The sequence below is a fragment of the Patella vulgata genome, chromosome 9, assembly GCF_932274485.2.
Source record: "Patella vulgata chromosome 9, xgPatVulg1.2, whole genome shotgun sequence".
In the NCBI taxonomy this organism is placed as follows: Eukaryota; Metazoa; Mollusca; class Gastropoda; family Patellidae; genus Patella; species Patella vulgata.
The window spans coordinates 368,956-391,356 of record NC_065887.2 but is presented as its reverse complement, the minus strand read 5'-3'; the positions used below and the strand labels follow the sequence as shown (position 1 = coordinate 391,356).

Here is a 22,401-nt window from a genome sequence, read left to right as displayed (position 1 = left end):
TGTCTTTCAAATCAGGTATCGTGTTCTACATATTTGATATCAGATATTCATTTATATGTATGTGGTATCGAATATCGGATTTTGATTTCTGTGTATTTGATATCAGATATTGTGTTCTAAAGTGATATTGAATCTGTGTTTTTGATTGATATCAGATATTAATTTCTGTGTTTTTGATTGATATGAGATATTGTGTTCTATGTATATGATATTGTTATTGTTTTATTGATTAAATCACTTGTTATCTTGAAATAAAAACTTATAATCTGAAAGAGTTGTTAAATAATCAGCTTACTATTGATGTGAAGGTTTAATCAATCAAAATGTCTGTTGAGTCAAGTTCTTATTGTTTGGATCGCGGAATTGTGGAAAGACAAACCATACCAAAATTTGTATTTACAAATAGACACGTGGTTCATCGAATGAATGACGTCATAGGCTCAAAAGCTGCTTTTATGACACCTGGTGCAACCTCCCAATAAAACTGTTCAAATCTTTATATAATGGAGGCCGATGAAAAAAACAAATTGGATCTGTAGTTTAATGAGATTACTGGATTTGAATTTCAAATAAATAGATTTAATAAAGTAATTATGATCTTGAGTAAATGTCTGAGAAAAAGAACTACAGCACGAGATACACAATGGTGTACCATGGTTATAAATCATTCACCACCCCGGTTACCCCTTGCTGTTAAAGACCCATACGCGCAAGCAAATTATTGAAATGACCTAGTTTGTGTATAGTGGACATTAAGCCCAATCTCAACTTTGTGGTTTTACTTTGGTACTCCGGTTTCCTCCATCAGGAAAGACCCCTGCACATGCACTCAGAAAAAAAAGATTAGCTTAGTGTTCACCTCTAAATTAATCTACCCTGTTTCATATATTACTGCAGCAGCCAGGGTATATATTATGGCAACTAAAAACCCAGGGGATGGAAATGAATATGTTACAAAGAATAATTGAGAACTATAATCCATATTAAACATATAACATTCTACAAATGAGAACAACAATTCATATTAAACATCATACACGTTGTGAACAATAATTCATATAATCCATTCTACCAATTGAGAACAACAATTCTTATTAAACATTAAACAAGTTGGGATCATTAATCCATTTTAAGCATCACACAAGTTGGGAACAATAATCCATCCAAGTTGGGAACAATAATCCATATTAAACATCCAGCAAGTTGGGAACAACAATTTATATTAAACATCAAACAAGTTGGGTACAATAATCCATTTAAAATATCCAACAAATAGAGAACAACAATTAATTTTAAACATCTAACAAACTTATAACAACACATACAACAAATCCATATGAAAGGAGCTAAATTGCTATTTTTTGACACTTAGAAATAGACACAAATGGGTTGCAACGCATATAATAATGTAATATGAACTGATTTACATTCAATCGTTTCTGTTTTTACTCTTAATTTCTGATCATTTATGTTCGGTGAAATACACAAAGAGTCCCAATTAAATGACAGTCTTTGGTGTCTGGTTATTCCAGTCTACTCTTGTAGTATTCTCCTGTCGGGTATGTTTAGCCACGTTCAACAAGTAGCTTCATTACAAATGGCGCTCGGATGCATTCTGGCACTCGATTCATGTTCCAATTTTAAAATGGTCATTTTGTCTTAAATATTGGTTATCAAAAGCCTATCTTTTCCCGGTAAGATAACAACATTAATGTTGACTGAAATTGACCAATAAGTCGTGTTTGCAATATCGAAAACTGGATGATATTTGCCCCCTTTAAACATTACGCAAAGTTCTAACAATAATCCATATAAAACATTCTACCAGTTGAGAACAACAACACAACAATTCATATTCATATAAAACATTCTACAATTTGAGATCAACAAACCATAATACACAAGTTGAGAACGATAATCCATATAGTTACACATTCAACAAATTAAAAACAATAATTCATATTTAAACATTTTACAAATTGTGTACAATAATCCAGTATTTCAATTTGAGATTAATTAATAAATCAAGCCTAGTGAGGCAATTATATAAATTACCATATTAAGACTTATTAAAGAATTAAATTTGCACAATTTCCATTGACTAAATCATATAGATATTCGAAGGACACAGGGACTTGATGAAATATGATAAAAAGGGGAGATAATTCGCTAAGATATTACAGGATTACTTAAAATATTAAAAATTGAATGATCTTTGTATTTTATTAGATTCTTCTTCTGATGATGACAGTGTTTTTGATGAAGAACAGTTGCGTGGATTCTCTCGTGGTGGAGCTAGAGATAGTGGTGCCAGTTCATCATCTTATGAAACAGGTGCCTCACCTCATCACTATGGTGAACGACCTCGTAGTCAAGGTTATGGAGATTTCCGTATCCCTGGTAACACAGCTCGACATGCTTTAGCAGACGTTATGCAAAATTCTAGACATTGTAAGTTTGAGTGTTATATTTAGTAAATATAGAAAATGGCAATACTAAAACAAATTTGTTTTCATGGAAACATAAAAATTATTAATTCCAAGAAGTTTTAGCAAAGTCACAACTACTGTAATAAGTTGATTGTTTCAATGATGATTAGTAATTGAACTGATACACAGGTCCCAATACCCAAACGTTAAACCACAAGATCACCCAAACACAGGTCCCAATACCCAAACACAGGTCCCAATACCCAAACACAGGTCCCAATTTACCCAAACACAGGTTCAAATTCTATGGAATACAATTACTGCTTATTACTGTTTGATAATGACTAGAGAAGCCTAGTTGAAACGTCACTCAGTAATAAGCAGTAATTGTATTGAAACGTCACTCAGTAATAAGCAGTAATTGTATTGAAACGTCACTCAGTAATAAGCAGTAATTGTATTCCATAGCATTATGGGGGTTGGGTGATCTTGTGGTTTAACGTTTGCACTTGAAATCATAAGGTCTGTCATTGAGTCAACTGGCATGGTTTCGATTCCCCGGTTGTATGTGACAATGAGTAGGATCGCCTGTCCAACCTCGTGGGTTTTCTCCGGGTGCTCCGGTCTCCTCCCACTACTAAACACCCCTATGCTTAACTGAATTATTGTAATAAAATTGAACAATATGATCGTCCCGTAATGTCGTTTTTTGTGTCATGTGGATGTTAAACTCCATCTGCAGTGTATGCAACGGTAGTTTTAGTTGGTTATGGAAATGTGTTACAAAACTTGACACAAAAAAAAAGAAATCTAATTTTTTCAGGAAACTGTCGTATTTGTAGTCAGTATTGACATACCAAGTACTAAAAAGGGGCTTCAGTTGTCGAATGATTTAATGCAAACACTTTAGATTGTAAGGTCTGGTTGTGGTTGTGGTTTCGATCCCAGACTTATACGTGACAAGGAGTAGGGTCACCTGTCCAAACTTGTGGGGTTTCTCCAGGTTCTTTCCCCTGCTAAAGACTCCAATGTGCAAATTGTACCATATGTTAGTCCCAAAATGACCTAGTTTCTGTCGGCTGAACGTAAACCCTGTTTCTACCCCCCCAAGTACTAAAGAGTTAAATATATTTATGATTTTTTTAAATTGTTTGTAGCACATCATATATCTCAACCACCTGATGTCACAAATAACGCTAAAAGTTCCCGTCAGACGGATCGTGTTGGTAGGTTTAACCAATCATCTGTTAGAATGACAGCAACAGGAGCTGTGACAGGATTGGCTGATGATGATGGTAAATATGTTTCCTTTGTTTGATTCTATTGGATGATATTCCTCGACATTTGAAAGTTTTTTGTTTGTTGGCCAATCTTCTTCGGTGATAACAAATGCTCCTGAAGTAAAGTAGGACCTAAATTATGCTAGGTTTTGACCACCTTGCCTGCATAGAGAGTGTTTTATCATAATAAGAAAGTGCCTCACCATTATATTGCGCCATCAATGCTAGTATTTATGACTGTCGTTTTGTCTGTTTGTCTGTTCAGGGTCGGTGGTTACACTGGGACTGTCCTGAGGCTGAAATTTGGTGTATAGGGGTACCTCGGACAGGGGAATAACCTAGGCCTGGTGACAATGGCCTACTACTTCCAGTTTCAGAGTAACCCCTAGTTTGAAATAAAATGAAATAGACTAGATTGTCCTCTGCACCAAGCAGGCTATTGAAGAGGGAACCTTTAACGTACTCTTATTCCAACTGTCGGGCGATCTTTAATATTCTGCCAATGGTATACACGAGACCTCAATTTTTAATCCAATCTGAATGACTAGAAGGTTTTGTCTTACCAGACCCTCTGACACAGGGGTGGGTGGGGGGGTGGGAGATGACAGACTGGAAAATCCCAAGAAATACATCATTCGAAAGCATGACTTGTTGAACCTCACTTTAGATTCGTGGACACAAAGCAAGCATGACCCCACCGCTTTGGCTAAGTTACTCATAATTGTCAAAATGATATGAATTAACCAAATCTATTTTTTTTATTTTTCAGCTCCAAGACATGGTAAAGTTTCTGCTAAAATACAACAACTTCTAAACACATTAAAGGTAGGTCCAGAAACTGAGAATGAGGATTGATTCAGGGAAATTGCTGATTCAAATTCTAATTTGAACAGACTAGATATTAGTAGATACGCCTACAACTAGTTGCTGGTTTCAGTCATTCTGTCTACAGACTAGATAGGTTACCAACTGGTTACTTGTCATTCTGTCTATAAATAGTCTTGTTTGCCATCATTGAAAATTGAGAATAATGTAGAGTTGTCTCCTCGAACACATGATTTCAAGTTATTTAAAACCTGTCATTGTTGTAATGGAACTGACATGGTATATCTTTAATAATTGGCAGCCATGTATAGAGGTTATTCATGTAAGGAATCACACTGTAAAGTCGCGATAAACTTTCTCGGCCAACGTTGGGATCGAACTCAGGACTTCGTGTTTAATAAACCAACGCCATACTTACAGATCCACCGTGGCTCCCCATTAATGACAGCCCTTATGATCCAAAGTGCCAGCACAAAATCTAAAATTATATATGTATTAATAAGAAAAGGTTTGTCACCTAATGTAAGATTTAGATAAAGAGCTGGTCGTTCTTGTTATAATAGTTTAAGAAACAGACAATGAATAATGAACATATCAAAAATTCCATTCAAATTACTTTATTCTGAGGGATAATCTATTTTATTGTTAAATGTTTAAATCTTGCGGGTGTTCCAATCCATTTAAGTATCGACCATCCAATGGTCTGGAGAGTTGATTTTAAGCTTTTAATATGAATTAATGTCTAGATTATATTTTAAATCACTAGTGATTACTAATAATAAGTTGAACTTGTTTTTTTTACAGAGACCGAAAAGACGGCCATTAAAAGAATATTTTGTAGATGAAGAAGATGCCACGCTAGAAAGTAAGTTACTATACATGATACAATAAATTGTAACTTATTTTACCTCATGGATAATTTGTGTATAATTTATATTGTATTGCAAATATACTGATATTTGATATTGTGAATGTATTTCATATTCGAATAAATTCAATATATTTTGTATTGAAATGATATTTGAATATATTTTACTTAGCAACTATTTTGTAACTTGACCATTTCAATATATTTTATATTGCAAATATATTGAATATGTTTTGTATATTTTAAATTTGGGAAAAATATTTTAAATATATTTAACATTTTGAATACTAGTAAGTTAAATATATGTTTAATATTTTGAATATATTTTACATTAATTAATATGTTTTACATGGTGAATTAATTTAACATAAGTTAATACATAGTTGCATGGTAATTATATTTGGTGTTTCAGTGCCTTCCACCGATCCAAATGCACCGAAACCAGAAGGTAGTGAATTAACACCAGTAGCAGGAGAACAACTTGTGGTTTGTTTTTGTTTAATGTTACTATTGCTTCAAGGCTTGCTTTCCATGTAGCGTTTCCCTGACGAGTTTTTCTCACGTGAAGTGTGGGTTCCCAACCAGATGTTTACGTTAGTAGGACGAACCTCTTGCATGCAACTGACTCCTCTTGCAGTATCACCCTAGGTGGAAGGAGACATTAAACCCTACACTACTACTACAAAAGTAATTAGAGAGATCTTTATAAGGAATTAGGGGGGTTGGGTGGCCGAATGGTTAATGTGTGTGCGTTACAGGATAAGGTCTGTGGGTTTTCTCAGTGTTATCCAGTTTCCTCCCACTGCTAATAAAGAAATAAATTGTATGCCAAATTTGCCAGTGGTTGCGGAAATTTGGTTTTCTCCCACTGCTAATAAATAAAAAATAAAATATATTTTATTCCCGAAATGACCCCATATCTTTCTCTATCCCGTTATATTACGTGTGTGCGAGCCACAGTGACTCAGTGAGTAAGGCCCTGCCTCACTAACCAGGAGATTTCTACGTGTCAGTGATGCAGAACGAAGGGCCTGGTGTCTAGTCGTTGGGATGGGATAAAAACTAATGTCCTGTGTACCCATTGGCGTGCACGTAAAAGAACCTTTGACAGTTGGAATCCTGTATAAGAGTAGGCCGTAGTGTCGCTGCCAGGGCAAAATTTCCCTCATAGCACACTGTATGACGTATGCCCGTCTTCATTAGCCCAGTAGGAGCAGAATAGTAGGATGTTAAACCCCATTTCATTTCATTGGTTTATTTTATTGCAGATACCATCAGGATTACCGCGTAATTTAGAAGCAGCGTTACAGAGATATGGATCATCTACATATAAAGCCAATGCCATAACAGTACTTGATCAAAACGGAAAACCTTCACTTAATTTAACTTATGGTAAGACATATTTCCATTAATATTAATAATTTATTTTACGGTAAGACATATTTCTATTAATATTAATAATTTAACTTATGGTAATATATAATGTCTATAAAGTTGCCTAGTTACAATCTCAAGCTTGTATTTGCAAAGGGAGTAGTGTCAAGTGCCGGGCCCTTTAGGTTTCTTCCACTGCAAGCGAATTATTGAAAAAAAAAAAACCAACATTTCTCTCTGTGTCTCTCCCCCCAAGGCTATATTAGCCTATTTGGTGCAAAAATATGGGACTTTAAACATCGTCTCCCTCACAATTGAGGGGGGTGGGGTTTGGATGGCCAAATGGTTAGCGCTGTATCATAAGGTCTGTCATTGAGTCAACTGGCATGGTTTCTATTTCCGGGTTGTACGTGACAAGGAGTAGGCTGCCTGTCCAACCTCATGGGTTTTCTACGGGTCCTCCGGTTTCCTCCCACTGCTAAAGACCCCTACGCTCCAACGAATTATTGATATAAAATTGAGCCCCATTTCTCACTCTCTCTTCCTCACACTTGAATGTTTGTTTTAAAAAGTGTCTTATCAATTGAAAAATATCTGGTTTTAATCAGACTTCACGTAATCTATAAATTTCATCCCAATTTTATGCGTTAAGACAAATTTTATTCCAATTCCATTGTTTGATCCATAAAATAACCGTTAGAAGAGTCGATCAGATCATACACGCCTTTTGTTGGGATATATTTAATTGTTGCTATGACTACATAGATATCACTATGTCAGTATAGATCCTCGTGTTACAAAGAAAGTCATCGATTATGGTAAGTTTGATTGGTTAATATTGGTCCCATGGTGTAAAGAAGGTCAAGGTCATTATATTCATACACCCAGGCTTTATGTTGGATTATTTTCTTTGTGGTTCTTATTTTATTTAATATATTTCTCTGAGGGTAGCCATGGTAACTCAGTGAGTATTGAACCCGGTGTTGTCGAAGAAAGTTCTGTGAAGTTTTTTTTTAGCCTGAATTGTCCTTGTCAGTGGTGAAGGGAGCCATGGTGGGTAAGACACTGGCTCGCTAGCCTGGAAGTCGTGTGTTCGATCCCTCCATTGGCCGAGAAAGTTCATCTGGATTTTCTGACGTGGTTTCCCCTTGTCAGTGGCGGTGAGACGAAAAACCAAGGTCTTGTATATACATTAGCATGCACGTTAAAGATCCCTTGGCAATTGGAATTCGATATAAGAGTGCTGGTACCCGAGCAAAATTTCACTCATAGCACACTGTATACGTGTATGCCCATCCTCATTAGCCCAGTTCGGAGCAGAACAGTAGGATGTTAAACCCCATTTCATTTCACTTCATTTTTCAATGGTGCAGGAGGGTCTGGCAAGAAAAAACATTTAGTTGTTCAAATGGAAGTCCCATTTATACCGACAGTTTAAAATATATAGCACCACTGCCCTGGCAAAATTTCTCTCATAGCACACAGCATAAAATATGTCCATCTTCATTCATCCGTTTGGTACAGAAAACACGATTTTATCTCATTATATTTATTTGTCTGAATATATTTTGGTGAACTGGGTTGGGAAATAAAAAACCCTGTCAAGTTACAAGATGTCAACCACTTTCGTTTATATTTAAATGAATATGCCTGTAATATATGATAAAGATGGATTTGTCAAGATATTTAACCATGTGACAACATGGATACAGATACATTACTATGACATGTCAATAAATTGTAACTTATTAAATATACCTGTATGTTAAAAATTCATTTTAAATTTTATTTTTAAAGTTACATCTGTTGAGATATTTTTCGAAGTATAAATAAGTATGCTTTTTGTAATAATGTCGGATTAAATTTTAAAAAATTAATGTTTTGTGCAATAGGAATGTAACATTTCTACCTAGTTGTGAAATCTTTTTAATAATTTTAACTATTATTAAAAATCGTTTGTACAGCACTTTCCCTAATTTTTTTTATCTGTGTTCTTCTAGCAAGGTCAGGTGGTTGAGTAGACCAATCTGTGTGGTTTAGATTATTAGATCTGCCATTAATTAAAGTCGTGTAGTTCTCAATCACACACTAGCACATGACGATGTGTAGGGTCGCCTACCCTACCCTCAGGTTCCCTCCCACTGCTAAAGACCCCTACCGAAATGATCTAGTTTGTGTTAAACCCTATTTCTCACTCTCATATCATCTTGTGATATTTATTTCTGGGACAAACACACATCCAAGAATATACAATACCAAATATCAACCATGGTGATTGGATGGTTGTGTGCAGTTTAGATCATAAGGTCTGTCATTGAATCAAGTGGCGTGGTTGTGATCCTAAGCTTGTACGTGACAAGGAGTAGCTTCGGCTGTCAAAACTCCTGGGTTTTCATTGTGTCCTTTACAAAAGACCCCTGAGCGTATGTGAAATATAGAAACAAAATAGAACCATGTTCATCTTGTTAGTTTGTGCAAAGTGGATGTTAAACCCCATTCTCTCCCTCCCTCTTGATCCCTATGTTTAAACATTTTTTTCTATTACAGGTAAATTATTGAATAGAAGTCATAAAATAGCGTATAATTTATTGAATAAAGTCGGACAGAAGGAAGGTATTGGTGTCAAACAAGGAGATAGAGTAAGTTATTAATTCATTTTTACAAGAATGTTGAATCTGATTTTCCCTCATTGAACACTGTATGGCATATGCCAGTCTTTATTAGCCCAGTCGGAGCAGAACAGTAGGACATTAAACTCCATTTTATTTCTTTAATGTGAACACTAAGATTTAATATGACTATCATCTCTCTGTGTGTTTCAGGTAGCATTAGTTTACCCTAACAACGACCCTATATCATATATCTGTGCGTTTTATGGCTGTATAACAGCAGGAGTGGTACCAGTACCGGTAGAAGTTCCGTTAACGAAGAGGGTATATCAACGTATTGTACAGAATGTAACTAACATAGTTTATTTGTTGTCGTAGTTCGTTAAAAAACCTGTTCACAATTACAATTAAACACACCTGTCATAGACATTAACAGGCATAATCCCTACGGCGCCTGTCATAGAAATTGTCAGGCACCTGTCATAGACATTATCAGGCACAACCCCTACAGCGCCTGACACTTTGTCCAGCACAAATTCGTCTGTCGTTCCGTGTTTTTATTGATATTTTTAATTCTTTAAATGACATCTAGATGCACGGTTAACTATTCATAACAAAACACAACACAAGGTATATATAGATATAACTAGTTCTCTATTCATAACAACACACAACACAAGGTATATATAGATATAACTACTTCTCTATTATTTAATAACGATGTTTTGTAAAACGTACAGGTCTTGTTGTCAAGTGTTAGGAAACCTGGTTATTTAATCACAGAGAAGTAGTTATATCTATATATACCTTATGTTGTGTTTTATAATACATGTCAGATACTAGTGCATTAGTGTCGGACATTTTGATTTTGTTAGGTACAACTAAAACCGTTGTTTCCAAGCCTAATTTACCCACACCCATTGTTACTTTAAATATATAATACAAGACGTTATTTGAATGAATACATTGTTGTTTCTGTAACTGTTCACAATCAGAATTTAAACCCATTGTAACTTTAATATAATACAACACGTTATTTAAACGCATATGTTGTAAACAAGCAGCTAAACCTATAACTCAGTTATATGTGACAAGGATTAAGATGAGGGCCAGCCAAACAAGAGTATCTAGTCTTTCGTATGGGACCAAAAACTAAGGTTCCGTGTACACATTTGCATGCACATAACAGAACTCTTGAAATTTTGAACTCAAAATAAGAGTAGGTCATAGTGCTGCTCATCGCACACTGTGTGACATAAGGCCTTCTTCCTTCGCCCAGTTGGAGCAGAACTGTAGGACGCTCAACCTCATAGTTCACTACACGGCATATGCCCTTCTTCCTTAGCCCAGTTGGAGCAGAACTGTAGGACGTTAAACCCCATTTCATTTCATTTCCCTATTTTCTTCAATAAACATTCTCCTTCACCTCTAAATTATCAATGTCATAGATTCTTACATCAGAGTAATTGAGTTATAATTTCAGTTTTACTTTCCTGTCCAAGATATAATTTATCCTTCCGATTTTTTTGTGAGCAGGTTTTTGTTGTTGTAGAATAGAAAGCATATGATAAGATTATTATAATCAAATTGCTGAAGTCAGCTAGATGCATAGTGTGCATCATTAAAGAACGTTCAATAGTTATTGAATTTATACTGAATTAGAGAGTTTTATGATTGCATATATTTGGGGCATGTAGGCTTTGCTTTATTATCTTTCCTAAAGAAATTTTTATAATGATATATCTTTAGTAGAAATATACTAATAAAATATATTATGTGATGTACTACATATATTACAATCATCTTGCCACACGGGTGTGTGGGTGGTCGGGGTCGGGGGAATGGTTTAACGCGTACATGTTAGATCATAGGGTCTGTTATTGAGTCCAGTAGGACGTTAAACCCTGTTTCATTTATTTTAATTTCATTTTGTCATTGGGTTAATTGCTGTGGCTTCGACTCCCTGCTTGTACGTGATAAGGAGTAGGGTCGCCTGTCCAAACTCATTGGTTTTCTTCGGGTCAATGTGTTAGTTCCGAAATGACCTACTTTCATCTCACTACAGTTTAAAATGAGTGTTAGAGTCCAATAACTTGGCTGAGAAAGTACATGTGGATTTTCCATTTCATTTCATTTGTTTTAAACACATGATCTTTGAAACATTGCGTGCAAATTTTGAATTTTTTTTGATATTTGTGGATATTGACAGAACATGTAATTATTGAAAACGTTCCACACATTTGTCAAAAAAATATAATAAAAATCGTGAATTTTACCGGTAATTGCCCAGAATGGGCATGGTCTTGGAGGACAAAATTGATTAATTGTCAAAAAAAATATGTTACATAATGGCCATCAATTCTTCAATTTGTTAGATGTCAATACAAAATGTTATTTATAAAATTAGGTCGCATTCTTGAGATTCTAGATTGATTTTATCTTTTCTAATATAAATTTACCCTCAATAGATTTGGTGTTAGTCAACAAAAAGGTGATCAGAAAAACAACCCTGTGTGATTTAAAAAATTAACCAGAATTAGACGAGGAGAAAAAAATCATTAAAAAATATTGAATGGATTTAAACTAGGAGAAAATATTATTCATTAAAAATTATTAACCAGATTTAGAAATGGATTTGGGAGAAAAAAACTATTCATTAAAAATATGAATTAGATTTAGAAAAATAGTTGCTGTATAATTTCAAAGCAAAAACTATTCACTGTAAAATATTAACTTGATTTAGAAACAGAATTATATTATTATTCATTAAACTGGATTTAGAAATAGAATTACTGTATAAGTTAGGAGAAAAAGCTATATTTAAATATTAATTACATTTAGAAACAGGAGAAAATAGTTTTGTCAATAACCCAAAAAAATAAAATTAAGAAAATTGGAATATTTATAAAATGAGGAAAAGATAATACGGCTAGTGTATTAGTGTAAATTGAATTAGAGTTAATTCTTAGCTGACTCAAAATATTCTAGGGCACCTGTAGCCCTAATAAATAGTTTAAATAAGGATAGGTCATTTCGGGACTAACTCATTGTTCAATTTTATTTCAATAATTCGCTTGTGCATAGGGGTCTTTAGCAGTGGAAGGAAACCGAGGGACCTAGACAAAACCCACAAGGTTGGACAGGTGACCCTTTTCCTTGTCACGTACAACCCGGGGAATCGAAACCATGCCAGTTGACTCAATGACGGAACTTATGATACAGCGCGTACGTGCTCACCACTTGGCCATCCAACCCCCCATTTTGCAAGGAAAAGTATACGTAGTGATTTAGCATCTATGTAGGAACAGGTGTAATTATCAATATATGGTGATAGAAATGGTTACCAACGATACCCATACTAACATCTGTTATGTTTTATTTATATCCCTGTATTATGCATTATTTTTGCTACTTGCCTTATTTATCTTGCTATTTTATTTTTATTATTTTTTTTAATCCGTTGGTGTAAAATTTCCAATGATAAATCTCTCTTTTTTGTGAAAATCATCTTGACTTGTAACTATGGTCTGTTACTTATTGGGATGTTACAAATGCTGCTTTCACTTATAAGGCTATGTATACGAGGATGACAAACAAAGATTGTGTAGTCGTTCAGGTTCAAGTCACAATCTGGGGCCTGTTTCAAGAAATTTTAACTAAGATAAAATCCAAATTTTAGTAATTTGATTGGATAATATTAAATTGATTTTAGTGCTTAGCCAATCAAAATTGAAGTATCTACTAAAATTTGGATTTTATCTTTAGTTAAGATTTCGAGAAACAGAGCCCAGGTGTGACAAAGAACAAACCTGTACGCAACATCACGCTGGTTAATTCTTGATGTCGTCCCAAAAATGTATGATTAACATTGGCAACATTACTTTCACTCACTTGGTTGGGGATCAGTGTCGGACGTTTTACATCAACTGTATTTATTTAGTTTGTTTTGTCCTAGTTTTCTGTTTTTACATCTTCTATCATTGGTTTTATTTGATTTGATATTATTTCATTTATTGTACCCCCCATTTCTGTCAGTGAAAGAATTTAACACATTGGCCAACTGGTCCATCCGTCTTGCTAAACTATTAATGGTCCTAGTCCATGGTCTCTCCAAGGGGTGGTCATTTAAATTACTCAGGTGGGGGGGGGAGGGGGAGTGGGAGAAGATAGAACACACTTTTAAAAGTTAGAAACCTTATCTTAAACATACATTATGCAAGAGCTAAATCTGTCTATTGCAGGTCTTTCTTTATGCTTGAAATGTTATATAAACTATTAATTAGACATTAATTAACTTATCCAGACCATAATCAACTCTCGATGTCGACGCTAGTCTGCGATATTGAACGGATTGGAATACATTTTTTGAAAAATAATTAAACGTAAAAATGGATAATCAAGACTTTGTTTTTTATCTTACTGACTTTAGTTAATATTCAGAAGCTCATATCTTGGATCAGAATGAAGTAATTGGACTGCAATTTTCAGAGGATACAACTCTTGGTTATAAATTCTTTCACTGTCTTCTCCATTAATTCATCATACTCATCATATTTATTTTGATATAATTAACTTTCATTTTATTCCGTTAACATTAATTTTTTAGTTTTAACTCATCATTGATTTTTAATTTCTGTTCATTACTAATTTTTAATTTCAAGATATTTTCTTCCGTTACAACATCTTCACAACCGTCAAGTGATATTATCATCTACATGTATTCACCGATGGCTGCAATGGTTAGCGCGTGTGTGTTATATCATAAAGTCTGTCATTGAGTCAACTGGCGTGGTTTCCATTCTCCCTCTTGTATGTGACAAGGAGCAGGTCGCCTGTCCAACCTTGTGGGTTTTCTCTGGGTCTTCCGGTTTCCTCCCACTGCTATTGACCCATACGCGCAAGCGATTTATTGAAATAAAGTTGAACCATTTGTTAGTCCCAAAATGACCTAGTTTGTGTCGAGTGGACGTTAAATCCCATATTGTTAGAATGCTCAGTAAGAAGATTAATAAAAATAACAGAATTACTTGTAGACTGTGACAGTCCTTGTTATACAGGACTATACACTACACATCATGATGTTGAACAGGACTATACTATACACTCTGGTATTTTACAATTGTAAACAGAACACTCATTATCTAATCTAGACGGACTATTTTAAACTATGCAACAGCAGGAGCCCAATATTTTTTGATGATTCTCCACGAATTTGAACAATTAGCCAACAATGGTTTGAAACTAAACATTGAATACAGAAAATCCTGATAAAACAGCGTGACTACCCAATATCCATGTTGTAGTTTAATACATGGAACTTTGTACAACTAAACATTATCTGTGTTCTAGTGTCATACATGGAACTTTGTACAACTAAACATTATCCGTGTTCTAGTGTCATACATGGAACTTTGTACAACTAAACATTATCCGTGTTCTAGTGTCATACATGGAACTTTGTACAACTAAACGATATCCAAGTTGTAGTGTAAAACATGGAACTTTGTACTAGTAATAATGACCTCTACATGATATACAAGTTGTAGTGATAATAGTCAAGGGTGATTACACAGTAGAATACTTTATTCTCTTGACGGTGTGAAGATGTCTCAATTGTAAAATTCTTTTGTCCGTTTTTGTGAATTTTTTGTTTTTTTATTTTTTTTATTTTGCTTATTTCTATAATTTCTAAAGCTTTTAACGTCTGCCATAACACAAACAAGCCCGCTGTTTAATCAATCTATGAAGGACCAGTATGGGTTTTAAATAAGCATAAAGTAACCTTTGACCTTGTTTTTATTTTAGGATGCTGGAGGTCAGGGAGTAGGGTTTTTATTAGGAAGTTTAAGCGTCAACTGGGCGTTGACCTCCGAAGCATGTTTTAAGGGTTTACCAAAATCCAACAGTGGAGAAGTTCTAGTTTTTAAAGGTAATTAAAAATTTTACAAATCTTGATGTTGTTGTCCAGAAAAGGACATTTGAGATTATTTTAAACTTAGCTATGTCTGAGCAGTTGACACACAGATTGTGTCCTTATCAAGCAATGTCCAGACGTCGTTCAGTAATAAGCAGTAATTGGATTCCATAGAATCCTGATCTGTATATTCCAGTTCAATTACCAAAATGTCGATGAAACAATTTCGATTGTGTCTTGTTATTTGGATGGAATGAAAAATTTGGGTTCCCCATATTTAAATTGAGTTTGCTATGTACAAATTGGGTTCCCTGTATTCAAATTGAGTTCCCTGTATTCAAATTGAGTTTGCTACCTTTAAATATGGTTGCCACTTTCAGTTTCTGGTTGTTACGAATAATCATGAGGGGCTGACAAACAAATTATTTCTTGTTGTAACGAGAAATACAACAGTTCCACTATCAATTTGATTTGTTTATTGTAATTATTTTTAAATGATTTTCTTTTAGGTTGGCCGAAGTTAAATTGGTTTGTTACAGAAAATTTAAGTAAAGCACCAAAAGATTGGCAGGCATTATCTCGTGTATCAGATGATGTACCTGCTTATATAGAGGTCAGTAAACATTTTCATGTCATCGCCCCTGTCTGTCTGGATATCTGGACGTCTGTCCATCCACAATTTGTTTGTGGACACTCTACAGGTCACAATTATGGCCCCTGATTGTTGGGAAAAATCATATTTTTAGCTTGTGGACACCCTAGATATCACAAAATTTTACTTATATTTGCATTGAAGTGAGTAAACATATAACACACACTTCACCCACACTTGTGTGAGGTGAGTTCACATATTACCCACACTAGTGTGAGGTGAGTTCACAGATTACTCACACTTATATAGGAATTTGTTAACAGATTACTCACACTATATCAGGTTTTTTTTAACAAATAACTCACACTTTTATAGGGTTTGTTAACATATTACTAATATTTGAATAGAGGTGAGCTTCATACCCTTGCCAGTCAGGTGAGCTTCATACCCTTGCCAGTCAGGTGAGATTCATACCGTTGCCAGTCAGGTGAGATTCATACCGTTGCCAGTCAGGTATTGTAAACTGTATTGTTTATTGTTTTATTTATTACAGTATACTATAAATAAAGATGGCAGTACCGTGGGTGTCACGGTAACCAGAAATACCATGTTATCACATTGTCGGACGTTAACCGTTGGCTGTAATTATACAGAAGGAGAAGTAATGGTGTGTGTTTTAGATTTTAAAAGAGAAGTTGGTCTCTGGCATGGTATACTTTGTGTAAGTTTTATTTTTATCTATTTGCTTGATAATCTTTAGGGATTGATATTTTAAACATGCTACCTTTTCATTAGCTGAGGTTAGGGTTCCTAGATAAATTGTGGGCCATATGGGTAAAGTACCTGAGAACAATGCTTTTCTTGAAATATTTATAGTTTAAACATACATTATACAAGAGGTAATTCTGCCAGTTGCAGGTCTTTCATTAGGCCTGAAATTTATCTGAATTATTAATTAACTAATCCAGACCACAATTTACTCTCGATGCCATCGTTAGCCTTGCGATATTTTGTGATGGATGATTTAACGTAAAAATGGATAATCAAGACATTGTTTATTATCGTGCCAACGTTAGTAACGACGATCTAGGGTAGCCTAAAATTGAATCACTAATATCTCAGTTCTGAGTGGAGTAACTTGGCAGAAATTTTCAGCATATTGTGTTTTCATTATCTATTTATTATAGTGAGAACTGTCAGCTCTTTATCTAAACTTACCTTATGCCCCTTTAAATAATTGAAGAATATTCTTTTTTTATTAGTTGAGATTTGGGTCAGCAATGAATCACAACTAAAACGTTAAGTCCCATCTCATTTCAGTACCTGTATTTTGATGCCAACTCAAAATGATGATATAAATGTATATATGTATGTTTATTACAGAGTGTTTTTAATGGTATGCATGTGATATTTATTCCCTATTCCTTAATGAAAGTCGATCCAGCTTCCTGGATGAAAATGGTTACAAAATATAAAGGTAAATTAAAGTTTACTATTTCAGGGAGGAATATTAAAATAGGCTCTGTCTTGCTGTCCCAATTATATTTATACCAAGATATCTTTACAAAAAGGGGGTCTTGGATGGCCGAATGGTTAGCATGTGCACGTTGTATCATAAGGTCTGTCATTGAGTCAACTGGGGTGGTTTCGATTCCCCGGTTGTACTTGACAAGGAGTAGGGTCACCTGTCTAACCTCGTGGGTTTTCTCCGGGTCCTCCAGTTTCAACCCATTGCTAAAGACCCCTACGTGTAACAAATTATTGAAATAAAATTAAACCATACATTAGTCCCGAAATGACCTAGTTTGTGTCAAGACAGGGCTATACAAACATTGTCAAATCTTAAACAGCTAAATCTTTGGGTCTGAAATGTTATATAAATTATTAATTACAGATTTATTAACATGACACGACCATAATCAACTATCAATGCCATTGGATGGCTCTGATTTTAAGTAGATTAATGATTTAATTTAAATATGGAGAAGTGAGGCTAAGACTCGAATGAACAGTACGGTGGTTACAATCAATGCAAACATCTTGTCAAAACTACAACCATTGATAAATTTGCTCAAAATAAAATAATTTGAATGAAATTTTCAACATATTCATTTTGCATTATCTATTTTTGAAATATCATAATTAATGTATGATTTATGTAATTCTAGCGTCAGTAGCTGTGGTGAAATCTCGAGACATGCATTGGGGTTTATTAGCCCAGAAAGATCATAAAGATATTAATTTTACATCACTACGATTATTATTAGTAGCTGATGGTGCTAATCCCTGTAAGTATACAATTATAATTTACCATTTAATGAAAACAAGAGTCCTGTGTACAAATTGGCGTGTGTACAAATTGGTGTATGTACAAATTGGTGAATGTACAAATTGCCATGTGTACAAATAGGTGTACACATAAAAGAACCCTTGACAGTTGGAATTCAGTTGCTGACCGGGCAAAATGTCCCTCATTGGATATTGACACTTGGAGTAGGATGTTAAACCCCATTTCTGCTTTAAAAACAAGATGATCGAACTCTTCTTTCATTAATAAATCACAGGGAGTTAACTTTGCTTTTAAGATGTGTTTAAATTTGGCAGAATCTTCTTGCCAGTGACGAAAGTGGCTGAAAGCTAGAAATAGTAGTTGCATTTGTGGAAGCTATAGAGGCTGTTCTGTTAACTAGCTGCTATCTATATTTTTATGTAGTGCTGATAAATCCCACCCTCACACTTAATGCTTGACAAGAGTCAAGATGCACAACCAGAAAATGTTAATAAGTTTTACGTTTATTTTTAACGATGTATGTTTTTTTGTTTTTTTTCAGGGTCTTTAACATCATGTGATTCCTTCCTAAGTGCTTTCCAGAGTAAAGGTTTACGACCTGAGTCTATTTGTCCGTGTGCCAGTTCTTCTGAAGCTTTAACTGTATCTGTTAGAAGGTTTGTTCAATCTTCTTGTATCTTGTTCTTTCAAAATATAATCCCCCAGCAACACAATTGATAAGACTGTTGTACGAAAGTAGAAGTTTTTATACCAGGACGAGTTTTAGTTGAAAAAGGGCTGCTGCCCAAAACATGTTCTGGGATAGCCAGTTGAAAAAGGGCTGCTGCCCGAAATGCGTCCCAGAATAAAATCTTCTACTTCCATACAACAGTCTTGTCAATTGTGTTGCTGGGAGATTATATTTTGGGATTATTTTTTTAAAAAGGACTGTCTCCTTTTCCCCCCCACTGTATCAGTGAGATTCTCACTGACCTGCACTGTTCCACGGATTCTTACATTCACTACTACAACTAGAGTAAGAAGTGGTTATTCGTCGCAGTCTTGGAATTATTGTATCTTATTTTAGTGAATGTTTAACACTGTAATCCAGGCATCATTTAATCTGGTGTATTTCACATTCATTCAATATATTCATTTATATATTTTAATGTTTTTATTGTTTTAGACCTGGTAGGACAAGTTCTAGTGCAACTGGCCGTGGTATATTATCTATGCAGGGTTTGAGTTATGGTGTTGTTAGAGTTGATAGTGAGAACAGTCTAACATCTCTAACTCTACAAGACTGTGGTCAGGTGATGCCGGGAGGTAAGATAAATTATTATACATACATTAAAGTTAGGAGCCGCAGTGAGTAGGATATTGGCTCGCTAACCTCAAGGTCTCGTGTTCAGTCCCTGCGTTGCCTGAGAAAGTTCCCCTTGTCAGTGGTGCAGAACGGAGGGACTGGCAAAGAATAATGTATAGTCTTCTGATAGGAGGTCCAGTGTACCCATTGGCATGCACGTAAAAGATCCCCTGGCAGTTGGAATTCGATATAAGAGTAGGCGATAGGGCAAAATTTCCCTCGTAGCACACTGTATGACAGATACCCGTCTTCATTAGCCCAGTCAGAGCTGAACAGTAGGCCGTTAAACCCTATTTCATTTAATTTACATTAAAGTCAGTTATTCCCATTTGGGTATCTTAAATCCCTTGCAAACTACCATATTATAAAAGTTGAATCTCTGAAAGATATCAGCCTTAAAATGATTCAATTCTGTTCAATATTTACAAAGATAAATTCGATAATCTTGTTACAACACCTGTCAGCCTCAGGTGTTGGGTAGAATCCGGTTGAATCTAAGCCAGGACAGGGGTTGTGTGCTTGTTGCATCATAAGGTCTGTCACTGAGTCAAAGTGGCATGGTTTCGATTCCCCGCTTGTACATGTCCAATTTCATAGGTTTTCTCTGGGTTCTCCAGTTTCCTCCCATTGCTAAAAAAAAAAAAATTGAACCATATGTTAATCCTCAAATGGCCTAGTTGGTGTTGAGTGGACGTTAAACCCTATGTGCTATATAAGATTGTTGCTCTATAGGAGATTTTTGCTCTAGATGAGATTAAGATGAGATTGTTGCTAAAGTAATAGACATATATATTTTGTATTTGTAGCTGTGATGGTGGTAATAAAATTAGACGGTGCTCCAATCTTATGTAAAACAGACGAAGTAGGAGAATTATGTGTATGTGCTGGTTACACTGGGTCTGGATATTGGGGACTACAGGGTATTACCAGTGCTACATTCCAGGTAGGCAGTAGTCTTGGTTGTAAGGTTCATCTGAATAATTTAAATTCAGGAATAACTTTTAATAAACTTAATTCACTAATGTCGACATGATCTGCCAATATATTGTGATTGTTATTCTGTTTTTTTCAGGTGGAACCTCTCCATGCAGATGGTCGACCAATCGGTGATAATCTTTATGTAAGAACTGGTTTGATTGGCTTCCTAGGTCCGGTAAGTTATACATTTAGATTTACATTTCGTTTAGTGTAAAAGATCCCTTTGGCAGTCAGAATTCAAATTCAATTAAAAATAAGTAACTATCGCATTCAGTCCTTATGATGTTTTTTTTTGTCCCCCGCCTTTCGACACGATAACTTTAGTCCTAATTAAGTGAGAGTGATGAAACTTGGTGTATAGTTTCATTACATCAATACATTGACTAAGTTCGATAATGAGCATTTTCTGCTCAGGGTAAGCAGAGCAATATGCAATTTAATTGGTCGAGACTTTGGAACACAATAACTCTCCTTCTAATTGAGGTAGAATGTTCATACTAGGTGTAGGCATTCATTTACCTTGACTAAGTTTAATGGTGAGAATTTTCTGCTTAGTTGAAGGAGCGATAAGCAATTTGATTGGTCAAGACTTTGGAAAATAACAACTCTTTTAATTGAGGTAGAATGTTCAAACTTGATGTAGATGTTCATTAGGTGAATGTCTTGACTGAATTCAATAATTAACATTGCGAGCTGAAGCTAAGCAGAGCTAATCAATTTCATTGGTCGATGCTTTGGGACAAGATAATCTTGATTCTATCTGATAGAGAGTGATGAAACTTAGTGTATAGTTTGTTGCTCGATACTTTTGAAAAAAATAAATGTGCGATTAATTAATATGTGTCACCTATTTATTTTGGGATTTCGGCGGGGGACATCAGCCTCACTGTGGGCTTGTTCAAGAAGGTTTAGTGTTTGTATGTAGTTGTAATATTTTGTATATTTTCAGGGAGGTTTAGTGTTTGTGTGTGGTAGTAAGGAAGGGTTAATGCAAATAGGAACCCGACGTCATAATACTGATGACATCATTGCAACTGTTTTGGCTGTGGAACCAATGAAATTTATATATAGAGGAAGGTAAGCATTCTAGACCATTTGTTTAAATCTATCCATACTCAGAGGGAGAATGGTTAACACGTCCGCTTGGCATTATTCGGTCTGTCATTGAGTTAAGTGACGTGGTTTCGATTCCCTGCTTGTATGTGACAAAGAGAAGGGTCGCCTGTCCAACCTCGTGGGTTTTCTCTGGGTCCTCCGGTTTTATCCACTGCTAAAGACCCCTACGCATACATGCATAATCAATTTAATGAAATAAAATTAAACCATATGTTAGTCCCAAAATAACCTACTTTGTGTCGAGTGGACGTCTAACCCACTTCACTCTCTGTATTTACTATGAATGTATTAAAAGATGTTTTTTGTGTGTATTTTGTAGGATAGCTGTATTTTCTATGAATGTATTAAAGGATGTTTTTTGTGTGTATTTTGTAGGATAGCTGTATTTTCTATGAATGTATTAAAGGATGTTTTTTGTGTGTATTTTGTAGGATAGCTGTATTTTCTATGAATGTATTAAAGGATGTTTTTTGTGTGTATTTTGTAGGATAGCTGTATTTTCTATGAATGTATTAAAAGATGTTTTTTGTGTGTATTTTGTAGGATAGCTGTATTTTCTATCAGTGTATTAAAAGATGTTTTTTGTGTGTATTTTGTAGGATAGCTGTATTTTCTATGAATGTATTAAAAGATGTTTTTTGTGTGTATTTTGTAGGATAGCTGTATTTTCTATGAATGTATTAAAATATGTTTTTTGTGTGTATTTTGTAGGATAGCTGTATTTTCTATGAATGTATTAAAAGATGTTTTTTGTGTGTATTTTGTAGGATAGCTGTATTTT

At 34.8% G+C, this 22,401-nt stretch overlaps 1 protein-coding gene across 1 annotated transcript in view; it reads left to right on the top strand.

The window, feature by feature from the left end:
* LOC126832449 (disco-interacting protein 2 homolog C) overlaps window positions 1–21,585 on the top strand; it is a 63,080-nt gene extending 41,495 nt beyond the window's left edge. Inside the window, exons 5-22 of the mRNA XM_056103372.1 lie at window positions 2,230–2,451; window positions 3,587–3,724; window positions 4,479–4,534; window positions 5,339–5,399; window positions 5,815–5,888; window positions 6,671–6,794; window positions 9,324–9,415; window positions 9,599–9,733; window positions 15,191–15,314; window positions 15,809–15,912; window positions 16,445–16,612; window positions 17,275–17,368; window positions 18,060–18,179; window positions 18,723–18,837; window positions 19,347–19,486; window positions 20,333–20,469; window positions 20,599–20,679; window positions 21,454–21,585. Coding sequence (XP_055959347.1) covers window positions 2,230–2,451; window positions 3,587–3,724; window positions 4,479–4,534; window positions 5,339–5,399; window positions 5,815–5,888; window positions 6,671–6,794; window positions 9,324–9,415; window positions 9,599–9,733; window positions 15,191–15,314; window positions 15,809–15,912; window positions 16,445–16,612; window positions 17,275–17,368; window positions 18,060–18,179; window positions 18,723–18,837; window positions 19,347–19,486; window positions 20,333–20,469; window positions 20,599–20,679; window positions 21,454–21,585 — 2,117 coding nt within the window. The remainder of the gene's footprint in view (window positions 1–2,229; window positions 2,452–3,586; window positions 3,725–4,478; window positions 4,535–5,338; window positions 5,400–5,814; window positions 5,889–6,670; window positions 6,795–9,323; window positions 9,416–9,598; window positions 9,734–15,190; window positions 15,315–15,808; window positions 15,913–16,444; window positions 16,613–17,274; window positions 17,369–18,059; window positions 18,180–18,722; window positions 18,838–19,346; window positions 19,487–20,332; window positions 20,470–20,598; window positions 20,680–21,453) is intronic.
* The last annotated feature ends 816 nt before the right edge of the window (window positions 21,586–22,401 follow it).